The 25,802-nt window shown below is 41.0% G+C and overlaps 1 protein-coding gene across 47 annotated transcripts in view; it reads right to left on the bottom strand.

Annotated features, from left to right (window-relative positions):
* CACNA1C (calcium voltage-gated channel subunit alpha1 C) overlaps positions 1-25,802 on the bottom strand; it is a 475,965-nt gene that overhangs the window by 200,238 nt on the left and 249,925 nt on the right. For all 47 annotated transcript variants that reach the window (XM_068660882.1, XM_068660757.1, XM_068660872.1 and 44 more), the window contains exon 4: positions 2,042-2,181. In XM_068660882.1, coding sequence (XP_068516983.1) covers positions 2,042-2,181 — 140 coding nt within the window. The remainder of the gene's footprint in view (positions 1-2,041; positions 2,182-25,802) is intronic.

A 25,802-nucleotide genomic window follows, 5' to 3' on the forward strand; every position in this document is an offset into this window, starting at 1 on the left:
TGAGGGGCTTCTGACAGCCCCTGGGAAAAGACGACAGGGCAGAACAGGAACAGATGGTATTGCCACATAGATTTTGCAGAGGGGTTGCGGAGAGAAAAAGCAGTGCACAAGGCTAGTCTGCAGTAGTGTATGAGTGAATTTAAACAGATAAACATCAAAGGAACCCATCTGGCCTTGAAGTGGAATCTGTCACTTGAGATTGTTACTATTTAACAGAGACCTTGGGGTCTTGGCCATGTTTATTATACTTGTGTAATCCCTCCCCAGTTACATTTTTTGCTCCCCATCTAGAGACTGAGAGCTGCTGGAGGCAAGAGCAGTTAGAAAAGCTGAGAGATGCAGCTTCTATCATTGGCAGGGGAATTAATTTCAGCCTGCATATCATCTTGCTGATTAACTGCCCTAGTAGGAAAATTGAAGAGGACTGCACTTAAACTAGATGTAATGCCGCCCTGTGATTTCTGGAGCCTTGCTCTCCTGCATTCCAATGGAAGTGGAAGACGTAACACATGCCTGCTCTTTAAAAGGTCTTTCTCATTGAAATTAAAAGGGAAAAATCATATTCATAGGACTTCTCTTCTCCAGTCTTTCTTCACCTTTAGAAACAATCCCCAAGCAGGTGACATGTCTGAGGGCTTTCAAAGGCAGAACCAGCTACGGAACTGGACAATGAAAGGGGAGAGGTTGGGGATTTGACAATTTCTAATGACTACTTTGCTGTGGGATCCTCTGACTGTGGGTAGGAATGAAAGGCAAAGGCAACCATATACTGCTGCAGGCAGAGAAGTTATGCCTGACTAGGAGATGACTTGTCCTCTCTTCCCCTCACTGGAAACTCTCCTTCTGTCCACTTTTCCCCAAGACACTGAAAAGCAGTAGGGAACAGGTAGCACAAAGAAAAGTTTGCTGACATAATTATTTGGGACCATCATTAAACTAGTCGAGATGGACTTTGATTGGGGGCAGGGATTATGAGGAACGTTGATCACTGGGACTGTCCCATTTAATGCTTTTCCTAGGACCTGATGTAGGATTTCCTTATGGAAAAGGCGAAAAGACTGAAAGCTTTTGTAGGCAATGAAACTTTTTAACAATGGAGTGGTGGAAGGATGGAGCAAATTACTTGGGAGAAGAAAAACATGTTCTCTCTGTATTCAGGGGCAGTTTATTCTTCATTCCTTCCCTTCAACAACCACTATTCAAAACCCTTGTTTCTCAGCTAGAAAAAGTAGAAGGTGATTTATTTTGTTTTTATTCAAATAAATTAAATGCCAAGCATGAAAAACACAGAGAAGAATAAGGGGATCAGAAAGTTGCATCTTAAAGGGGCAATTTGATCCACAATAGTACAATTAGTCTTTAAAAAGGTTAAAGCATCCAAAGGGCCAAAATCAAAAGTGTTGAGATCACCACCAGAACAGTGTGATTGAACAAGAGAATTTATTTCTGTATGAGTATGAAAACTTGAGATTTAAATTTTTCATCCTTCTTTGTGAAAAGTTTGCAAGATGGCAGAATTTATTTCTCATTCAACGCTAAACTTAATTAAAGAATTGCACCTAGATATTCTTAATATTCGCAGACACGCAAAAAAAAAAAAGGGAGGGATTTTCTTTCACAGCCATGTTTCAATACTTTACTTTACCCAGTAGTTTTGCGCTACTCCTGTTTTTATTCCTGTTACCAAAGAGCAGTTTAATTTCCATGTTTCGCAAATCACTAAAAGACTTGGAAAAGTAGCGAGGGATGCCAGAGAGAAAATGTACATCAACTGAATGTCAATCCTTATGAATCAAGTTATACCTGCAGAAAACCAGTGGGAGTTACCTGTGTTTTTAGATTGGACAGTTACACTTGGTAGAAGGCATGAAGCCTGTAGGGGGGTTAACATGGCAGGGACAAGCAGTGGTGGTCGCGATGAACAGCAACCCCTAACATCACCCATAAGTAATGTCCCAACCCTCATCCACCCTTGTGCTCCCACAGGTTCCTGGTGTCCCCATGTGTGGAGTGCATTCAAAGGCAAAATGCTGGTACTCACCCTACGACCACGATTATAAAATCTAGTAAATTCCAGCCATTGCGGAGGTAAGCGTTGGGGTGAAAGAGAAGTCCATATGCTATTACTTTTAAAAATGCTTCCACTGTAAAAATTATGAGAAAGAGATATTCCACTCGTTCCTGGAGAGAAGAGAACAAGAAAGACAATGGTTAGCATGAGTTACAAAAACTGGACAAGGATGTTCTCTTCTCTCACCTTCCACCCATGCAGCCTCCACTCCAACCCACTGACTTATCACTTGGGTACATCTAACATGCATGACTTGCCAGAGGTCTTCCCTCCTCAAACTTGCATATTCAGCAGCACGTTTGACAGGACAGTGGCAGCAAATTTTGGTTTCACTCTGAAATTTGCTGCCCTTGCCCTGGCATAGAGTGGCCATGACACAAGTGTGTGAAAAGGAGGAGGGCAGAGGCCCTGCAGGCATGTTGCAGTGCTCAGAACTCTGCAGAGAGCAGTGCCAACCGCTGCCACCCCTGCAAATGAACCGTATCCAGTCCTCTTCTACCTCTGGAGAGGAAACGCTGCTGGATGTAATGTGGCAAAGAGGAGAAGGGAGAAATAGAGAGAGGCATATACGAGACTGATGGATGTGTCAAACTTTGCCTTCTTTGGGATTCCCTTTTCTCTTGCTGGGAATAGGTAGGCTGACTATTGGTGACAAACGGTTTACAGATCAGGCTGACTAACACAAGAGGCATTTAGTCACGCCATCAGAAGTGTACATGTCCCCCTGAAATGTGGGCTGCAATTAAGCACATCAGAACAAAGTCACTTCCAGTGACAGAGCAGTCTGATTCAGGACAAGCATGCAGCCCTTTGGAGTCTGTACACAGGCTCGCTGTCTCTCATCTCTGGGTTTTTAGCCCCAGTGTGGAGTGAGAATAGCAGCACTGCAGAAGTGGTAGGGACCTCCATCCAAGTAGGAGGGAACTGCAGCATTAGCTAATCACTACAAAAGTGCTGTGTGGAAAGCTGAGTGGGAAATAAGTATGTGACAACAAGATGACTGCTAAAGGAGACTAGGTCCCTCCAAGGTTAAACTGAGGTTATTAGAAGTTATTAGAAGTTCCCATTCAAGAAACAAAAGTCCGAAATAAATACAAATTTAAACAGCCTAGGAGGCATTCTTAGCCATATCTTGTAAGATATCCAGCAAGACAATCAGGCAGCTCACTTTTTTTTTTTTTTTTTAAGCTCCAAATTGCAGTTGCCATTTACCTCTGTCCAGAAATGTTGCTAAATGCATGCACGCCACTTTTCATATGACACAGTAATACCAAATGTGCAGGTTTATGAAAAATCATTTCATCATTTGACTGAGTTGTCCATTTAAACCTCTTCCACTCAGCTCCAGGTAATGAATAGGATCGCACTAACAACTCATTAATCAAAAGCTGTAATACCCAGTTAATGGGCATGTTTACATTAACATGTTATTTTACATGCCTGAGAAATTCCACCTGATCGTAGCAGACACGTGTTTGCACTTTAAAATATTGCTGTCTTCCCTGACATAGTGCTATCACAATGGTTGCAGTATTCCCCAGCGTTTGCTATGGGGAATACCTAAAGAAGAACAAGTATTGTTCTGTAGTTATCTGATCCAGTCATAAAACTTTTGAACATGCCCACAATACAGAATTTGCTCATCATTGTCCCACACAGAGATAGATCAGGACACTAAGGATTTTTCTCCATTGAAATCAGAGAAGGAAATAACAGCATACAATACTAATGACTATTACATCCCCAGCTCTGCTTATAGTAAGTGCATTGGTGTATTTAGCCAAGGAATCGGCATCTAAGTGCTAACATCCTGCAGTTCAGCCATAGGCTTGGCTGCAGAAAAGAGGTTTCATACTCCTAGAAGGGACCAATCTGGCAGCCCCTACTTCCTCCACTGTCCCTGACAACTGAACATGTACTAAGTGATGTACTACTCGTAGTAAAACAAACACCACCAATCAATCTTGATGCACAAATTCTAAAGTAAGCCAAGCTGTCAGGAGAGCTCTAAAAAAAATCAGACCACATCATTGTGTGATGGGAAGCCTTGGTGCAGCATCTTTGTGCTGCCGCATGCCTCTATCAGTGTGGCAGAACACGGGGCCAGGCTTCGACCCGTGGGGCAGGCAGGCAGGCAGCCTGTGGTGCCTCTGGGGCAATGCTGCCGCCGGCTCTGCTCTGGTTTCTGCATCTTCTGTGGCTGCAGCGTTCTGCTGTGCTGGTCTGCCCGGCCAGAAGAGCCTTTCCACTCCATGAATTTCATTGAAATTCCTATAGTAATACAATCAAAAGACCAAGGAAGCAAATACTTGGGAAAATTCTGGAAGAAAAAATCTTTTTTATTATTATTATTTAATATTGCACACAGCAGCCAGTATTTCAACACCTAACAGGTTCCATTTGGTTGGGTTTAGGAGCCTCATACCTTTCTGTCCCTGAAGATGCCTGTGGGATGATAGGCTCCTGTTTTGCTATTGCAATAACACTGTTTGTTGAACCATGTTATTGAGGTTATAATATGCCAAAATCTTACACACACATGCGTATGCATATCTGTACGCAGCTATATGCATATATCCATACACAACTATGAACTGTTTGAATAAAGTCTTTACAATGCTCTGGTTAAGGTGGAAAGATCCATGAAAATACCATTCTATAAAAGCCTCTGAAATGAACATAAGACACAGAATGCTGAGCAGAGGAGAGAAATTTTATGATCTTCTGCACTTAAATTATGATTTCAGGATCTAAAATTGAAGGAGAAATACTGCCCAACTTAAACAGTGCAGCTGCTCCAAGACCATTTCAGGAAGCTACTCCTGCTTGGATTTGAGAAGAATTTGAAGAGCCTGCCAATTAATCTGCGTTCCCTTTCTTCCGAATGCTGTACAACTCAAGAGCTGTAGCTCCATGGCGAGGCAACATCAATGGGCTTGCAGAACCTTGGGCGCATCCCAATTCTGGTTCCACCTTGCCTGCTGAACGTACAGATGTGACTTACCGCTCCCTGCCTCAGGTTAGACATGAGAGGCATACCTGAAGCACTTGGCAGCCTCAAAACCATGGACCTGTCTCTGCCAAATGGGATTCTTCACTTCTGGCTGCTCATCCAGAGCTCTGCTCCCACAGATTAGGCAGACTGGGCCTCGGTATTTCAGGCTCCCTTCATGTCCCCACAGCATCACAAAGTGTCAGTGATCCCAACTCCTCTAAAAAACCAGCTTGGCACCATTTCAAAAGAAATGAGGCTACAGAAATATCAGGGCTGCCTCCTAGCTTCTGGGCAGGAAAGGAGATACCAGCAGCTCTGCCCCTTAAAGCTTGTACCCAAACCACAGCATCAAAGGAGAGCAAACATTTTGGAGCTCTACAAAAGAGGGTACAATATTTTTTCAATTGTGTTTGAAAAGGGAACAGTGTTAATGTGGCTGGGACACATGAAAATTATTGCAGGTTGCAGAATTACAAAGCAGGAGCTTTCTTCTTGGACAGCAGTGATGAAAATGTTTCAAAAAGGAGAGAGAGAGAAAAAAAAAAAGAAAAGCAAACTATGAGTGGAAGAAGAGGAGGGATGAAAGTTTTCTAAAATTGGCCTGTCTCTGGAGCATACACAGATGTTTGGGGGCTGGCTCCGCCACCGTTCCTTTTTGTTTTTCATTAGAGATACAGGACATGAGCATCAGCTACCCTAGCTGATAGACTAGCCAGCACTAACGCTGCCAAGAAACAAATTGTACATCATCTTACTCTTAACAGAGAAACAAACAGTAACTTACTGTTGAGCCTCTAAGACATATTTCCGAAAGAGGATTACTGTATTAAGTACGAAGCCTCCCTAATCCCATGTGCTTTCTGAAGACGTCATTGGTTTGTTTTTGTTTTTAATTTTTAAACTGTACCTAATAACATCTTGGGTTCATAGGAGTCTGAAAACAGGAAATCCCAGCAAAGTACTGAAGGGTGCCATGAGGTTTTCCTCCCGTCATGACAGGGTTGAGTAGACCAGTGCTGTTTCTGGAAAAACAGTCTCCAGAATCGTTCACTGTATCTTGATCCTTGGCTCTCCAAACCCCAACCACACAGCAGCACTGCTAGGTCATAACATTTTCTTTGCAAGAGTCACTCAGGGCTTCAATCAGTCAGGACCTCACATTTCATACACCCCAGTCCAGAGGGGTGGCAACCTGAAATTCAGTCACTACAGGTTTTCTCATACATCGCTGTCTCTCTGCTAGCACTCAGCTCTGCTTGTTACAAACTATGTTTAAAAAAACATATCTCATATATTTGAAGCAATGCACCGCAAGCCCTGCACAGCTAAGACCTTTACAAAGCTGCCTGTTTGACCTTAGACCAAGTTACGTCAGTGTCTGCATTATTATTCCCCAGTGCTTCCCTAACATAACGGAATACATTTCTTCAGTAATGCAAATACTCAGTTATCCAAGGAAAACAACAGTATTTTAACAGCCTCTGTCATATAGGATGTTTTGGCATTAATTGTATAAATAGGCTCTGAGAGCACTCAGACGTTTTCCTAGTAGGGAAAACAATCTTTTGCTGATTGGAAGTAGGGCGACTGAGCTGTGGAGCTGGGAAAGATGGTCCAGAGGCTTTGCACAAAAGATGCCTTGTTTTTGTATTACAAATTACCATCACATCTGAGATACGGAGACCCTGGCTGTGTGAATATGCTGACCTGAAGGATGCCGTTAGCATTAATAACTGACCTTTGGTGTGGAAGAGCCACATATGTGCACTTAAAGGATCAATTCAACAAACGAGATGTTGAGACAGGTTTGTTGACACCAAGTTACTTCTGAGTGTGTCCGGTTACTCAGGAGACATTTTCAGCTAAGGATGCATGAAAATAGTACACAAACATGTGAAGGAATAAAACTTAAAAGAACGAACATGTTTGGACTTTTTTAACTCCTGAGAACTACTGTCACTGCAGAAAGCACTGGTCATTTCCAATTCATTTGATAAAAAGAAAGGACTGGTAAGATAGCATATAGCTGAACATAACTTATTTTGCTGTTATACTGTGGTTCCTGAAACACAGCATCCCTGCTCTCCAAAAAATCAAGCAAAAGAACACTATCTAATTTTACCTGACTAGGACAACAGAAGCCTGCAGAAGGAAGCTGGTGGCTATCACTCTGCTAAACATAACCCCTTGTGCTGCTGAACAGAAGTCAGAACAGCTTCTGAAAGGCTAGATTTCCAAATATGATCAGCACTGCCTTCGGTCCATTCCAACCAAAGGCAGTGCCTATACGACAGGCTTTTCTGCGAGCAAAGTTAAACACATACCGAGTGCTGCAGAAATACCACCTTCAACTAACAGCCGTAAATGGGAGATACTGTCATCTGCTGCCACTTTAAAGATGCACGACATTAGAAGAATAAACCAGATGAGTGCAGAATTCCTGCTAATCTGAAATGAGCAATTATAAAACAGGTATGTAGTGCAAGCCATCCTTCAGTATTTGATAATTTACAACACGCCCATGATCCACTTAAAGAACTTCCATGGAATTCAACAGAAGCGAGGATATTAATAGTTTTGAATGATCACAGACCTGATCCACATGCACTATATCCAACTGTTCCTTGGCAAGTCAACAAATACTTCATGTGTACGCAGCCCTCTTTCAGGATCTAGTCAAAGCTCTTTTTTTTTTCCCCTCTCACTCTCTCTCTTTTTTTTTTTTTTTTTTTTTTTTTACACAAAATTCTGGCTAGAATCAAATGGAAGTTATATATGGATTCAGCAGAACTACGTTTTGTGTCAGAATCCAATTGTAATACAAAGCCAAGGTACAAGGGGGTCACTACCCTCTGCTAGGTAACTTGTAACAAATACACTTCCTCTTTCAGTGAGCCACACGTTCCTTATAAACGTAAAACAAAATACAGATGATAAATGCCATTACTATTCTATTTATCAACATTTCACCTACAATTTTACTAATAGAAGTGGAGAAACAGGCTCTGGCTATACAGAATAACGTATTTATTGGGAATCCTACATTTCTGAAGGTGTTCACATGCCAAGATTATTTGGACTGCAATAGGAGAGAGATTTTGAAGTCTAAATCCTGGAGAAGCCATGAATTTGAAGCCATAAATGCTGGAGAAGATTCTGATCAACTTTTGAAGACAGCTCTGCTTTGAGCAGGAATTCGGACTAGACAGGCCTCCAAAGTCTCTTTCAACCTACATTTTTCTAAGAATCTATATGCGTATTTTATCATTCTAAATGGATCAGTAGTCCTCAAAACAACCTAACAAAACAGCTATTTCTTTTCCAACCACACATCAGCGCTTTCCAGCTGAATGCCTCATTCTCTATCATCGAGATGGTCAGACATGTGCCTTTCTAGATTCATGTAAAGGATTATGCATCCAATTGGACTTCAAATTTGGACTCTGGTGCTGATTAAATGATGTCTAAACAATAGAAGATCTTCCTTTATGGTCTTTGGCTAGCAATAGCAGAAATCTCTTGGGTATTCTTGCTCTAGATTTTTTCTTTTTTGTACTGAAAGAGAACAATAACATTCTACCTATATGTGATTGAAAGCCAAGCCAGAGAATATGCTCCTTATGGGCTCAGTTTTATTTTGGTGCAACAAAGAATTGAAGCCATCCAAACAACCTATGTACAAACATTCAAATCTGAAAGGCTCTGAAGAGTCAAAAATAAGTCATGTCCTAGTTCCTTTTGTTTTGGTCCACTGCTCTGATTAAATTCAAATGAACTGTCACTTTATATTCTGATCAGACCAGTAAGAGATTACCCTTCCAGGGGGAAGCAACATTAGGGAAGGTAGCATAAGGTTTATGACTCATTTTTTTGTGAGAGCCTCATTTAGGATCTCTGGATAGGAATTAAAAGCTGGCTAGGTGTTGTGCTGTTACCGTGCCTAGGAACAAAATTCACCCCTAGAAGAAAGCTTTTTACTAGTTTCCCTTATGCAGTTTCAGAGGCAGTCTGGTACCTTTTCCCAAGGTTAAAACAGCCATTTGAAACACCACAGTCAATTGTCCATCTACCAACCACTGATTAAGGACAGGGTACCAGAAGCATCCATTTAAATCAGAGCAGCTTCAGCATGACAGCTACATCTAATAGATCATCACAAGGCATATCATGTCTCATTCAGCTCCTAAAATGGCTCAAATAAGTTAGACACTGACTATTCAACACGCTCAGGTGTTTGCATTTGCTCATGCGTGCAATAAAATATACAAGTCTATCAGCCATAAAACATTTCAGTGCCCATTTTATTAACTTTAAAAAATTATTATTAATATTTAAAAAACACAGCTCCCTCTAGCCTAACCTTGCTGTGCTCAAAACCATGTTAGTGTTAAATATTGAATACTTTGTTGGCAGGCAGAACAGTAAGCATAGATCCCACTTCAGGGGGAATTAAAAAAAAAAAAATCCACTTAAACAACACTGGTTCATTAGGACTGTTTCTAAAAGGCCTTTCAGCAAAAGATACATGAGCATGCTTGCTTTTGAAAATAGGATACATGATCTTAGCAATGACTATTCTAATGATCTTATTGCTTTGTTCCACATACACCCTAAAGTTATAGGTGTGGAGTTCTCCTCATCCTATATTCATAATCTGATCATGACTATACGATCAGTGCTTTCAGCACATTATTTCTCAATGAGTTTCTAAACTTTATTGCGGTAGTCAAAATGCTTAATAAAGGCGAATCCCTGTCCCCAAGAGATTTATTAATTTTAAGTCAATCACATGATTTCAGGGCCAGACTGATGCTGTTTTAACTGCCTGGAACCAACATTATCACAACTACAGTTTGTCTACCTTGTAACTTTAAGCTGCTCTCATGTGCAGTGGTACACCGAGGAACCTTCAGGTTTGTAACTAGTCAACTTTTCTAAGAGCCCGCTAAAAATTGGGCTGCAGAACAAAGGACTGAATTTCCAACAGAACTCAACATGTGAACAGTGAATTCCTTTGGAAATGTGCCTATAAATAATACTTCCCTTGTGCCAAGGGTTTTTATAATCCCCTCGTGGACAAGGGGTGTGGAGTTGTGTTCCATATTAATTTAATGAAGTATCTGTTCTCTTAGAAAGCTTTTTTTTTTTTTTTTTTTTGTTCTTTTTAAAAATGACATGGACCTACAAGGTTTTGAGTAATCCCAGTGCATGCCAGTTTAGACTAAAATATAGACTAAACCAGGCAGAATTTTGCTACTGATTTTAACATGGAAAATATTGTCCTCTTACAAGGTGAGTTGGTAATTGTCTGCAGGATGAATTTCTCATTTCTCTAACTTTGGGAAACCTTCCCAAAATGGCCTTGCAGGGGCAGCCCAGCAACACTCTGCACCATGCACCTCTGGCACGGGCCCTTGCCACAGGGCGTGCTTTAAGGCAAGGACAAGGCTAGCAGAGGAAGGATGAGGACAGATGTCAGCAAATGTGAAACCACGGCCACATCCAGCACAATTAGACCTCTGAGCTACCCCCAACTACTGTAGGCCCAGACTAGGAACTGCAGAGACACGAGGGACCCCCTGCAGAAATCCTGCCCTGAGCCTCTGCTGGAACGCACCACTGAGCACAGACTTTTCTCTGACTGACCACCCAGAAGATCTCCTCAAATCCCACTTTTAAAAGATTTCTGTCAAATGCATTTTAATCCAATCACTCTTGGGCATTTTATGATTCTCTAATTTGTGTTTTTAATCTACTACAATTCTTTTATAATTGTTTGTGCAGTGCAGTGACGCCTGACAGAGAATGCTTTATAAATAAATTGAATTTATGACTATTTATAACCTCTCCCTCTTGAAATTTCTAAGCAAATAGATGGGTCCCACAGTTCAATTTTTCGTGCTCTGGGGTTGGGGTCTCTGTGTGCACATTCATATGAACACACAATAGATACACAATAGAGAGAGAGAGGAAAAAAAAGAGAGAGATTGAACGTGTATGTGTGTGACCTTTTCTTTCCATGAGTAACTTAAGGGCATATTTAACATTCTGTTCACACTGCTCATGGCAGACAGGAAAAACACAACTGAAGGGAATGAAAAATGAAAAGTCCTTGCAGCTTCTCTATCTCAGCCTCTATCTTTCTTTCTGTGGGGCAAAGGATTCGAGGTTTTGTTTACCACCCCTGAGTAAGTTTCTCTTCGTTTGCTTGCCGCTTGAATGGACAGGGCACATAAAATGAGGCAGCTATAAGGACCTTTGACAACCAGCACATAAAACTCATTTTATTTCCTTAATGGAAGTCTAATTGGTAATTAAAAACATGACTGTGACCTGTGCAGTACCCAGAGAACAGAAACGAACTTCATTTTAAACAGATAAAGCTCACAAGGCTATACAGCTCTGCATAGTAGCAAGATTTCTTCTGGTCCAGAAGTGAAAGAAATGCTTCAGTTTCCTTCAGGTTTTGCTAATTTACACTTACCAAAAAGCCCAAGCAACCAATACTATTTTCCAGTTCTCCTGTTCCTTGGTTTGACTGCCACCAACCACTATGCCCACCCTCAAGGCAGTGGCTGCGGGTGTCAAGACAGGCCCAGGGCCTGGAAGCTGGGCACCAGAATTCAGATTCCTCATCCCTCCTGTCAGACTGAGGCACGTATTTTCATTTCTTGTAAGACAACCATATATTTCATCCTCACACGTGTGTGTATTGCAGGTGTAAAGGGGACAAGTAATACTTTTGCCAAGCAATACCGCCTTCCATCCAGTTAGGCTGGGACTAGGTGGCAACGAGGTGCAACCTCAGCCCGTGGCAGAGGCAGGACACTGGGATACCCTCACAAAGCCTGCAGCACTTCTTGGGTGGGTGCAGATTAATGCAGGGTCGTGTCATAACGAAATATTTGGATTTGTTTCAGCAAACCCAAACACACGGATAAGGAATGTTAAAACGTTTTTGTTCAATAAAAATATTTAAATGTAATGCACTGTTATTTCTGCACTAAAACTAAGAACTTCCCTTTAAGGGTGGGCAAGAGGGCAATATCACACACAGAACACTTTAACTTTTCATTCACGTATTCAGCAAAACCAAATTTTGAAATATCAGAATTTCCCAGAGAATGCAGATTTCCACCAGCCTGAGAAAAACAGCAAAAAGCAAGACGGAAAATGGAAAGAAAAGAAACATCTCTGAAATGGGTTAGTGCATGCTAATACATTTAGTTCGTTAAAAATAAGGAAAAAGGATTTTAATGAAGTTCAGGCATTAATAAGGAATGAACACTGCACTGGCACCGTCTTTTGCAAGCGAAAAGTCTGAAAAGAACTGCAGTGAGCTACTAATTTTCATGCTGCTCCGAGGAGAGGCAAGCAATGTACTTGTGTTTTCTCTTGCTATGATAAACCCTTACAACAATATTTATTCTCATGTAGATAAACTTAAAATTAAAATTGAGAAAAATATTGCACTCTGGACAAGGAAAGGTCAGGAATGTTATTAATATCCTATAACGCTGTTTAATTAAACTCAGCTTGATTAGCTTCTGGCTAGTTTGCAAACAGGCATGCTCTTCCTACATTCCCTGGCTTCAGGGGTGGCTTTATCCCCTGCAAGTAACGCAGGCTGCAGGCTCTCTGTCTAATGGGAAAAGTAGGTTTCAGCTGGCCTGTCTGAAAAACCTAAAATCCCACCCCTAACCAGAATTCCCTTTCTTCAGTTACAGGCAAATCTTTATTAAGCCCATTGCTGAGGAGGTCACTCCCGGTGAAATGATCTCGAAGAACTCAGCCAGATTTCCTCTACGTCAGACAGACTACCGCTCCGGGCTGGCAAACATTTTGCCAAATGGACTTGGATTTCAAAGATTTTGTGTTCACTTGATGAAAATAAGATGTTACACACTTTGTGTTTTCACTTACTCTTTTCCCAAGGCTCCCTCTCTCTTCAATCACCCTCAGGCTCTAAGCAAACAGGATTCATATTGATCTGCCTGAAAATTATTTTTAATGCTATTAATGTTATAGGCTGCTGTACTGGATGTCTCCCAAGTTTTTCATCCTTACTAGTTGTTCTGACTGATCTATAATACACTAAAACCATCACTTTTACCTTGCTGCTGGCCAAATCCCAACTCACACCGCTGCAATAAAAGACAGCCGATGCCTGCACTGGAACTCATTTTGGTGGGGCATAAGTGTTCTCTTGTGCTCAGTACATACTCTTCATAGCCTTGCAGACACTGCACAGTCTCATCCTATGACATTTTTTGGCTTTTTATCCCTCCCTTCCCCCACTCTGCTCTTTGTACATTTTAGGTCATGCATATTAAAGTTGGTCTCATTGCTGCCAGCACAAAAGTGACAGGAGCTGGATGAACTCCTGGATGTTGTTTTAAGACAATTATTCTCTTATCATACCATTATCGCCCAGTCAAACACACAATGATCACTGTGTTTAAACAAAGACTTACATTTTAAATTCAAAAACATCAAATCAAACTATACATTTAATATTGGAAAAAATAATACCTTAAAGGAATGGTATGATGTGGCATAGCAAGGTATGTCAAAGCTTTTAAGATGCATAATAAGCTTAACATCACTTTAAAAAAAAAAAAAAAAAGTGGGTGTAAAAATACAGATTTTGCAAACGCTTAAGAAATCCGTCATGGAACAATTTAAAAATTAATTATGTGGACAAAATTTTCACCAACTTCTAGCAGGTCTGCATGATCAGGAATTGAGTAAGTACAGTAGGCTTTGGTTTACTAACACCAGAAATGTTCTCCTATAGAGACATTAAATAGAAATACATAGTTTTGAGGATTTTAATGTTTTCTTATAATCATCTACAAACTGTGCTAAGGCAGCATTGCGCTAATGTTTGAGAATGCAATGGTGAAACTGCCTAAAAACTAAAATTAGATGGAATAAGTTATTATTTACAGAACAACATAAAGGTTCAGAAAAGGAACAGACACAGAAACGGTGAAAAAAAAAATATAAATTTCATTCTGTGTTAACTAAAACTCTGTGGTACCCATAGTAATGCACCGATGAAAAGAGAACAAGTTGTACAGATAATAAGCATTGCCAAGTTTAAAGTTTCTTGTGATCCTTTCAAAGGCTGTAGGAACAAACTCAGCAACTTCTTTCCTTTTTTTTTAATATATATAGAATATTTTATTGATGGAAAAAGACTTTGTGATTAAGTTTTACAATGATTTTTGTTTTGTTGAAATCTTTTCATTTTAATCAAACAGTCTAAAGTGAAAATTTCCAAAACTATTTCTCTCCCTTATAACTGTTCCCTCATTATAGGATAATCAGGCTTCACAAAGATGAAGAAAAGCATTAGTAGGATAACACGGCACAAGGACTTGTCCCATGCCCCTGAGCTTGACTCCACTAGCTACATTCCACAGCTCATCTTCTAGGCACACTATCTGTCACTTGCATGTACTTTCTTTCACTTTCCCATGAAATCCAGCAAAGTGAGACAGCAAACTACTCATTTTCACAAGGAAATGAAACAAAAGAAGCATGTATGACTAGGAATTCACTGGTCTTTGGCAAAGGGGACATGAAATAACTAGAGAGAATTTTTTAATTTTAATGACAGACATGAGGACTGACAATGAAATCTGTTGTATAACTTGACATATGTGAGACTAGTAGGGCTAAAATATCCCACACGTCTTCCAGAACTGATTGAAATGATGGGATCACCAGGAATAAGTTTGTCTCATCACCTTAGTAGTGCTTTAGACCTTCAGAAAAGGCTCTAGAGGCTACAGTTGATTAGAGACTATGACTCAAAGTCATGCTATTGCAAAACAAATAAAAGCACACATCATGCTGGGATGCATAAACAAACGTACAAACCACAAGACGCAAGAACAAATCCTTCTGCTATAGTCAGAGGTGAAAGTTCTGCTGAAAGTCTGTGAATGAAGGGATACAGGGATGGACTGGAGAGGGTGCAGGGGAGAGCAATGAGGACCTTGTGAAGCATAGAAAAGTGATCTGAAAGATTGTTTTGAGGCTGATCTGCATAGAGAAGACAAGACAAGGCTACAGACTGCAGCAGAGATGCAGCAAATAACCCTTTTCCCTTCATTGACTTTGCACAGGGCAGAAAGTAATGGCTTTACAATGGGATAAGGGAACTTCAGAATGGACAATGAGGAAGCCTTTCTTTGAGATGCCAGTACTCGTAATAGGGCTGTGCCAGAGTACAATGGCCTGGAAATGCACGGAGTTTAAATTGCTGGAGGTTAAATCTTTTGGTGCCAGAAAATGGACTAAATGGCCTCTCAAAGTATCTTCTAGCCTTAAATATTGCAGTCCTGAGGATCTAATAGGCCACAACCCAGCCAGATTTGTCTCATCAGGGAGGCAGCTGTCTATTGGTTTTGGACATAAAGACACCAGGGGACAATCCTTCTGTATTCATGAGTAAATAGCCTTTCAAAAATGACTTTGACACTCTTACAACTAAGCAGATCTATGCAAGAAATCTGTTAGTCATTTGGGATTTCAAGGAATGCCTCCGTATGTCATCATTTGAAAAAGTAGCTCAATAGCTCTCTTGGGGGAAACAGAATTCAGGCTTCTCCCCAGGGCTGATCAGTTTAGAAATGCCATTGCCATCACCCTGGAATGGAGTATGCTTTTCTGTTCTTATGGTTTAGTTTCATAATTTTCTAAGATTACATTGCAGAAGCCAATTTAACCAGAGGGATTTTCCCTCTCTGAGAAGATGCTCCAGTATTATTGTTCTGACTGATTCTCATCTGGATTGCTGATATTCATGGTAGAAATTTCACTTCCTTAGTGGATCTGCCTCTGAAGGACTTTTGGAAACATGACCTTGTGAATGTTTAGTCGTCTTTTGATCTCTTCTGCTTTGGGTCCACAGAGCCCCTGTAGCAGAAATATAGGAGCTTTGCTGAGTATATTTTTAATTAATCTTGGACTTAGAGAAATTTGAGGATTAGTGGTTTGCCGAGCTCCTTATGTCTCTGGAGCAATGCTGGAGTTTCCCTGTTACAAACAGCAGAGAAAGAATCAGCAGTTGTTGAGAATCTGGCTTAGGACACTGAATCTACTGATTTCCGTAGATCTGAGAAGCCTTCAAAGCAGCATAGTACTGGCTTGCATAAACACAGTTTCCTTCATCCAATGATTGTGCTAAACTTCACAGACAGTAATGAATGAATTAAAATATAAATCATACCACATGGGCAAGAAAGAAACTGCCTCCAGTTCATAACTGGGAAAATTGAGCAATACACAAGATAAAGGTATCTGAAGATTTGAGGTCTTCAAATTCCATTATGGGACAGGCTGATTATTTATTTATTTTAGTTTTTCAGAGACACCAAGTGCTTTGTTGACTAATTGGAGTGAAGATGCCTCCAGGGATAGGAACTTGGAACACTGGCTTGGCTGACTTAACCAGCTAATGAGCTAATAACAATTTAGAGAAGATGAACTTCTGACAAGCATTAAAAAACAACTGTCTAAATGTTTGGAAATCTTTGATTAACTCCTGGTGGATGAAAATTATGATGTTGCTGTCTTTGCCCCTCTTTGTCCCCCTCAGTTGCTACCACCATACATTTTACCTCTTGTTTCTGCCATCTTTCTCTCCTTTTATCTTTTGTTGTTGTTTTTGTTTTGTATTCCACTTTTCCTCATATACAAGCATTTTCAGAGGTTCAGCTGAAACTGCAGGCATCTGGGTGTCCCAAATGCAAGCTGTCCAAAATGGAACGACAAATTTGGAAACTGAACCTTCCTGATTACCGTCCTTGTGACAAAATCACAAGTGGGGTGGATGGGATCCTGGGGGAATACGCTGTTATTCCACACTGAAGATTAAGTCTACATACCAGGGTATGTTTGTGAGGTGTAAAAGAAACTTCATTATCTGAAAAGTTTTTTTTTTTTTCTGGGTCACTTCTCTAAGCTATTCCAATCTATAGTGCAATACCAATACATGTTTAGTGACACTTGCATTGTTACAACAAAGGATACCAAGACATTGTAAGTGCAACTACAGTGCTGATAGAGATGAGAAGCACCAGCACTTCTTCTCAAACAGCAAATTATACATGACCAATAAAATAATTGACTATTTTGTCAAAACCAGTCTAGCAGCCTTCCATTGCCATTCTGGTTGCTGGTTAAAAATGGGGAATATATGACAATGATATGTGACAGCATAATGATTTTATCATATTGTAGCTGGTATGTAGTTTCATTTGCTAAAAACTTACTGCTCTTTGGTCCACAATTGAATACTGGCTTTGGTGCAGACGGTGTAGATAAACCCCATTTACCCTTCCTTGCCAGGGAGGGAGCTGTAGCACTTGTTGGCCCAGCAGAGATAATGCAGCTCCATTTACAAACCCTGTCTCGGATGGGCTGCAGGGATCACAGTGCAGTTCAGAGCCAGACCCTCTGTGTTAGTCTGCTGCTCCTCCTGCCTGTGGCTGTGTGGGATTTTTGCTGAGAGACCAAAATCTCCCTTGCAAAGTTACGATTCAGTTTGACTACAACAGTATCTGATGGGATGCACTGTCAAGTATTGCTACAGTGATGTGGTAGGCCTTTGCTCTTCAAAAAGCAGAACAAAAACCAATTAAATAAAAAGAAAGCTCACATCCCTGGGTCTCAGCTGAGAAGGAGGCACAATACAGCTCCCTCTGCTAAGGCCATGGCTCTTCTCTTTAAAAGCAATCAGAAGAACTCGCACTGTGGGCGAATTAAGGAGAAGGGGAACCAGAGATCAAGCTCCGTGCATGTCCCAAATGCAAGGGGCTACTGTTGACTTTCTGTTGACTTCAAGCTTCCTTCCCTACTGCAAACTCACCAGACCTCTTAGAGACACGTCCTGGTGAGCCTCGTGGGGCTGGCACTGCACGACACAGCCATGCAAGTGAGGCAGGACTGCACCAGGGGGGCATCAGGGCCTGGCACCCGGTGGTGGTGCCCGAGTAGGGGGAAATGGCAGCCTGCCCTCACCCAGCCCCTGCTCCCTGCTCGCCCAAGGGAGCTTTACAGCCTCCGAAAATAATCTTTATGGGGCTGCGCTTTACAGGGCAGTAATTTCTGAGAGGAATGCTGCAGTCATAGCAGATCTTAACTGTTTAAGAATATGCTTGTGTTCAGGAAAAAGAGCCTGTGAGTAACAGGTACTATCAATTTCTGACTTTCACTGTCTTTGAAATTCAGCTCAGCTAGGAAGGAGGAAAAAAAAAGGTATGTGCTGTCACACATACAAATCTATCCACATCAATATATTTTAATGGATACTTTTTATTTCCTCTTACAGCTTTTCACCTCTGAGCAATGCCTAAGAACATACAACACCCTTGGCACTGCTCTGTAAGCTGAAGCCCCAGGCCTCCCTCAGAAACTTTCTTTTCAGAGCAGTTTAATAAGATGTGATATGAACAGCTTCTCCCTCATCGGCTGGAAGTATTGCACATGCTGTTTTGACTGACTCCTGCTAGATAAATACTGCCTACCTGTATCAGAAAAATGCCTGGGCCCTGCATTTTTGACTGGAAAGGCTTTCTTCCCTTTGGACCCCAAGTAATTCAGTGGCTTTGCCTCCTTTAAAAGCTGCATCTGCCTGCCCAGCGTGCTCGCATGCCAGCAGAGAGCTGCTTAATCCCTCTGTATGCTCCCCATCTTCCTGTCAGGAACACAGAGCATTCCCAGGCCTTTACATGGATGCAATGCAAAAGTCAATTTTTTCTATTTTTGCTTTTGTGTTAAAGAATCCCTGTACTGTAAAAAAAAAAAAAAAAAAAAAGACCCAAGTCCCCTCTTTTTCAGTATTATCCCTTTTTTTCTGCTTTCCTCAATTATGGCTGATTGGTTATTAACTGCCATGACATATGAGTCATGCAGGATCTAGGACACAGGATGTATTCAGAGTTGCTTAATCATGTTCTCATATTTAACATGTACACTTGTTTATTAAGTAATAGAGATGTGCATGATATTTACATTGCACTATATTAATTTGGGATGTTAATGCTAGAAAGGGCCGGAGAATGATAAACAAAAATGATACAGACAAATGAGGAGGAAGAAAGGAAAGCTAAAACAAAGCACAATGAAAAACAGACTTCATGTTCAGAGTTTTCTGCTGGGACACTTGGAGGTCTCTTCTCAGCTATACCAATGTAAGCTCAGAGTGACTTCCATCTCATGGTGCACTTCTAATTTACCCTGGAGTAGCCAACCTTTCTACGCCTCAAACTCTCCTCAAAAACACCTAGCTTTCAAATGTCCCTACAACTACTTGAGTGCACCAAATCTGTGCACATCATAACTGCTGCTGCCTGTTACGAAAAGTGTTGGCATTGGCCTTTAATTGCATAAGGAAAGGGACATCCTATATGAATATATATATGTTTTCCTCTCTTCACTCCCATTCCAGCAGTTAGCTTTCAGTCAGCACAGCAGACACAGCTTTCGTAAGAGCACGCAGAAGGAAGCCAAGCTGTCTCAAGGTGAAGCAGATGATCGCATTGTACTCAGTGCTGGTGCATGAATGTAGATGAAAACACAATTTAGCCTGAGGGGTTCTACTCTATAGAATTACGAGCTTTTTCATGGGGAAAGAAAAAATCTAAATAAGATTGCTTGGTTGTGAAACATATCCAGGAATCACAAAGTTATATAGATAAGATGGAAGAAGAGAAAAACAAGGTGTGCTTAGTATATGCAAGGGTATTAGAGTTCAGGATACTTAAGAAAGGTGAAGAATACATGAAAGCAAAAAAAAAATGCTATTTGACCAACTTCTCCTGGAAGCACTTGACAGCTAAATGTGGTTTCAAAAGACCTGAAGGCAGTTTACTGTAGGGACTGAGTCAAGGAAGCTTTGCATCAGAAAGGATGGCGTTCTGCAACACACGGAGAGTAGACACCTACTTTAAGGAGACTTTGCTGTCTCCAGAGACGCTTGATGTGGATACAAGACAACATGGAGGACTGTAGCAGGAGAGGTCCTAGAAGCAGAGCCTAACTTGGATACTGTTTTACAAATTAATTCTGTGTTACTTCAGCTCTTCTTTGTTTTTGCTTCTCATGTTTGATGGTCCTTGGCTATACTGTTCTCTTTCCTGTGACTTCTCTCATTTTCATCCCACTTTATCACCACCTACTTAAATGCCATTGTTTTGGCTTCTCTCACATGCTGTTAGTATTCCTAAACCACTGATAAACCACTACAAGCACCTATGGTAACGCTGTAATCCCTAGACTGTTTTGTTTAATGAAGGCCTACAGGAAAAATATATTCCTTAGGAGTCATCACAAGCTGACAAGGAGGAAAAAAAAATCCAAACAGTACAGTACCAGGAAAACATAAGGTACAAAAACCTGCCTGAAGAAAAACAAGTGGTCTGAGAATCAGTGGTGCTCTGGCTCATCTTTAATAGCACTCGTGGACTGCTGGTCCTGGCCCCACGGCTCATTTTTAACCTTCTTTCCCCGACTTGCAGAGAAATGCTGTAATGAAATCATGTTACTCGTCAGCAAAGAATTTCAGCAGAGGGTACTCAGACAGCAAAGTATTCCCAACTGCTGGTCTGGACCTTTGGATGCAAGCACTGCTGAACTTGTAACCTGTATTATGGCCAAATGACTGCCTAACAATTGCCAGAAAAGGCGATGACCCCGAAGTCCCACAGCCACATTTTCCCATGCTATTACTACTGCTGCTATGGGCACAACAGTGAATTGGAAGAAATGTTTTTAAAAACACCTGTCCGAAATCTTAACTTCTTTGTTTGTACCAAAGCAACTACCAGCATATTCTGAACTATTTAGTAGCTCTCACTGTCTTCAGTAGGAGGCTTCAGTAGGAGAGAAAAAAAAAAGGGGGGGGGAGGGGGGGGCTGTTTTCCATTTTCATTTCAATTTTTTTCTCTTTTTTTTTTTTTTTTTTTTTTTTTAACTTTAGCCACCAAGCAGTTTTCTCATTAAGCAGTCTCTAAACAAAATGCATTTTCCCTTTCCTACATTACAAACATTTCAGTGACATGGCAGAAAAGCTAAAACACACAGTAATTACGATATCACTTCAATTTATTTTCTGATTCAAGCTACCAAGGCCCACACACCCCATGCAGTTCTCTCATAAAACAGGATCTGAAGGGCACAAAATTCATACCTCATCTCTGCAACACTTGTCCAGAGATGTTACCACTTTAGTGCATCACAAGAGATTGTAAAAACAGCAGCATCCCCAATACCAAAATACAGAAGAGTGTTATAAAAATTAATTAGATTTAGGGGAGGAAAGACAACCGATATCTGCGTCCTCTGCCAAACTGCTAAAGGAAAAAGAGTAAAGCAGAGTGGTTTACAACATTGGAAAAGAATTAATCTGACTCATACAATTACTGAAGGACATTTGTCTCCATAACCCAGTAGGCATCTGCATTTTTCATCCTGTTGAACAGGATTTCCAATTTTTTATTTCTTTGCCTTGTTAGCAAGAAGCCATTTTAGTCTTGTTGCTTTTTAGCAGTTATTTGGCTAAAAAAGAAATATGAAATAATCAGAACGCCTGTGTAGGATATTTGCTATATAAGGTGGGTGATGGAGGGAAGACACTGAAATCCCTGGTTCCTACAAGGAGAGAAACACTGCTGTCTTGAAGCTGAGAGGCAATGTTCAGATACAAGTGTGGAAAGGACTCTGGAAACACAGAGAGGATGCAGAAATTAAGGCATGTCATTTACCTTAGGTATGCCTGTGGTAACAGAAATCAAGCGTACATAATGTTTTGAAGCTAGTGGACCTTCTTACAACAAAACACTTGTTCCTTAGGTATGCCAAGAGTTCTCAGATAAACTAATTTGTCTATATGAGATTAAATTCCAGCAGAAGTTTGGTGTTTTGCCTGGACTTTAGAAGCTGTCATTGAAAACTCAGTGTTGACATGCAGTCACCAGGGAAAGATGACTTTTTTATTAAAAAACAAAACAACAACAACAAAAACCAAACCAAACTAACCAACCAACAAAAATAGTTTTTACCAATTTGCAGAAGATGCACCAAACTGTAGTTCAACTCTAATGGCCACATTAACCAGAATGTTAAGATCTTTCATACCCTCAGAGTTTTCTCAACTTATATTACAAAAAGCGGGGGGAAGAGGGGAGAGTGCTGGGGATTTCTTCTGTCCGAAGCTACAGATGAGCAAAGGCTCATCGGCCACATTGATGTTTTAAATGGGCCACTCAACCCACGGCAGCACCAAATTAGGGCAGCTACTCTACAACAGAAAATAGCACTGCAAGGCTGATTTTGTGAGCAGCTTTTCTGCAGTTCTCCAGGCCCACTCAGAAGCTTCACATAAACGTGGAAATTGTTGCTTAAAAATGGGCATTAAACTATAAAAACTCTGGCCTGTGTGATTTACCCAAAGAGTACACGATGAACTGAGGCTATCAGAGGGCACAATCCAGAAGACCCCTGCCAGTCCCCTCTTCTGCCAGGACCATCTGCAGCTTGCGCTGCAGAAGTGCTGAGGAGGAGGTAAACATCTTCTCACATGTGGCCTTCTATCAGCAAAACAAACATACTGGTTGGCTTTAAACTGCAGATATTGTCAAGTTAATTATTGCTGTCAAGTTAATTATTGCTGCTGTTCTTATTATTTTCCACCCATCATCTCTCCTGTAACGATTCACTAGCTTACTTGGAGAAAGAAGTGTGTCTGTGGGTAATGATTTCACCGCTTTTCCTCCTCTGCCCGCCTCTTGATCACTCTTTTATATTGAATAATCATTTATATGGTAGTTTAATTAGCTAATTATGAACGTGTTTGGGTATTTTAAGGAGGAAGAATCATTGTTTACTTGCTAGTAATTAAGTGGGTTGCATCTGATTTCAGTGTTGGGAAATTTATGAGTATTATTTTTCTGGGTGGCAGTACCAAAATATTAAAAACATAATTATTTGCTTATATCATGGTACCCTGAAGGGGGAAGTAAATTTCCATGACTGTAGGCTTTCAGCTTCTGGTGGATTATCATTAGTATAACTGATCTGGATATACTTATTAGGATGTAGAAAGAGCAGCTGAGAAAGGGACACCAGTTACAGACAGAAAGCCTCGCTGCATTTTGAAGGCTTTGCAGAATACTCAATTCACCTGTCTGCCATCAACGCCCACACAAACAGCTTCCAACTCCTTCCTCCCCCTTCTTCAAGGGTATAGGCACAAGCCAGCATCCAAACAGGTCCTCCACGGTCCCCGTGATCTGTATGCAGCAACTGCGCTTGGGAAGTCAACATTCATCTTGCGCGCCCAGGAGAAGCTCTGCGTACAGGAAGGCTCTGCTTGATTCTCTTGACACTAACAAACAAGACAGGTTGCCACAAAGCAGCAGCAGGCCTGAGTGGAAGGGATGGGTGAGAGCTGTGAAGGCTGAGACACAGCTGCTCACAGCCCTCACCTTTTGGCACCTTCCCGAGAGAGGCAGCAGCGAGCCCACTGCAATTCTGCTCTGCCACGAATGGCAAGCCAACAGATTTTTAAATGCACAGACTATAAAGCAGAACTTAACAAGCAAACAACCAAAAACAACACATGAGGTTGCTCATGATGTGCCTCTGAATATTGCTATTAACTTCCCAGGTCCCACGTGGGGCACTCGTCCTTTCTTTCCATGAGGTGACAGCACATAATGAGACAAATGGTGCAGAAATGATACAGCATGAAGGCTCTGGCCTCCTCAGCCTCTCCAGTGGAGAAGCACATTACTCAGTCACTCCTACTTAATTGAACATGCTGTTTAGACCTCTGCCATCTTCAGGGAGAGCAGAGCAAGGCTTCAGTCACAGATGAAGCCCCTTCTATCATCCCTACTCCATAGCTTAGACCATGAAAGCGCTTAGGAAACAGCAACAGGAGAGATATTAACTTCAATAATGCAAAAACAAGGAGCAAAACATTTAGTGCACACACACAGAGCAAGAGAAACAACACACAGTCTTGCCAGGGTGCTTTATAAGAGAGCATATAAGAAGAGATGTCTGTAGGATGCCCACAGCTGAGTTCCCTCCCAAAGGCTGCCTTCTCTTCCCAGTGGGCAGAAAACCAGCACAGCTTTACAGTTTCCAGTAGCACTGCTTCCAGCTTCATTGATGGATAAAAAGGGGTCATTTCATTAAAAGTAAGCAAACAAACAACATTTGTATGCCCCCACAGACACATACTAACACAACTTTCCCCACTTTGCTCCTTTTCAAGGTAACTTAGAGGAGGTGCGCCAGCTCTACCACACTCCATTTTGTGCTTACTTCTATGCTGCTCAGTGCTCTTTGCAGATTTATTTTTCTAAAAACTCTGTATCTATTTCAAACTAGTATATACTACAAACAAACAAGTGCACAAGCCCTGAATTTGCCATAAAAGGCCCTATTAATAACAATAGTAATGGGCTTTTAGTTGTTGGTTTTTTTTTTTCTTTTTTTTTTCTTTTTCTTTGATTTATAGTTTCTTAGGCTTTAGTATTTCAGACCAAAGCGAAAGACAACTTCACAAGACTGGACTATCATAAAATAATCAACTACTGTAAAACCCAAGGTAAAATTGTGAGATATGACTAGATATGCAGATTAGAATAAGCCTGCAAGAGAAGTCCATCCTAGCCCACCAGAATTCACCCCTACCCAAATTCCTGTTTCTGAAAGGTCCCCCAAACGAATCCATTGTGCAATGCCAACTGAAGGTCATTAGGGATGGGCCCAGCTGCACCACCAGGGCAGTGAGTCCCAGAGCCAAGGACCCAGGCTAAATATAACCTGCCATCAGCTTCATCCTGCCTTAACCTTGAGGCTATTATCAAAGCATTCCAGTGAATTACAAGTGCTTTGGTATCATGCGAACAGAAAGTTGCTCTCAGGTATTCGTGCCAGTGCAATTCACAGCCTCACAGTTTATTAATGACACATGTGCTGTGAACTTGGATGTATGAGCCTCAAGACTCTGTGCCCCTACACCACTTTCTCACAAGTATGAATTTTAATTTATTTTTTTTTTTACTTCAGTGAAGTAACAAACTGAGAGCAGAGCCCGTTCCAGCATCTCATGGTTAATTAACATCTTGGCCGTTTACTACCTAAGCTCTTTTAAAACCTAGTTTATGTAACATTTTTGTAATCTAATGATCAGTTATTGGTATTCCCAGTCATATGAACGTCTGAACTGACTAATGAATATTAAAAGCTAATACTTGATCAAACATCTTGAGGCCATATATCATCGAGATCTACAGCAGTGACAGCTGCTAAAGTATGCAAACCACATAAGCATACATCTAGTAGCTTTGAGATATCGAGGGCCTGGCCAGAATTGCCCAGCCACAACTATAAACTGTAATCTTACAGCTGGAGTTTCATTCAATGTTGGGGCAAACCCCTCCAAAATTCAGAATTACTTGGAATCAAATAATGATATAGTTTCCTTGTGCGGATCCCCCCCATTTCTGTGGGATCACCACACTTCACAGCAGTAGCACTACTTGTATATTTGAAAAAATGATTTTAGAACAGGAAGAGCAATTCTGTAACTACTCCCTCAAAAACAGATGTATGTGAACAGGAGTCAGGAAGAGATAAAATTGATGATGTAAACTTTTTAAAGATTCAACCTCATTAAGAATGTTTCTCATTCGGTCTAATCAATAT

Source organism: Anas acuta, chromosome 1, assembly GCF_963932015.1.
Source record: "Anas acuta chromosome 1, bAnaAcu1.1, whole genome shotgun sequence".
In the NCBI taxonomy this organism is placed as follows: Eukaryota; Metazoa; Chordata; class Aves; order Anseriformes; family Anatidae; genus Anas; species Anas acuta.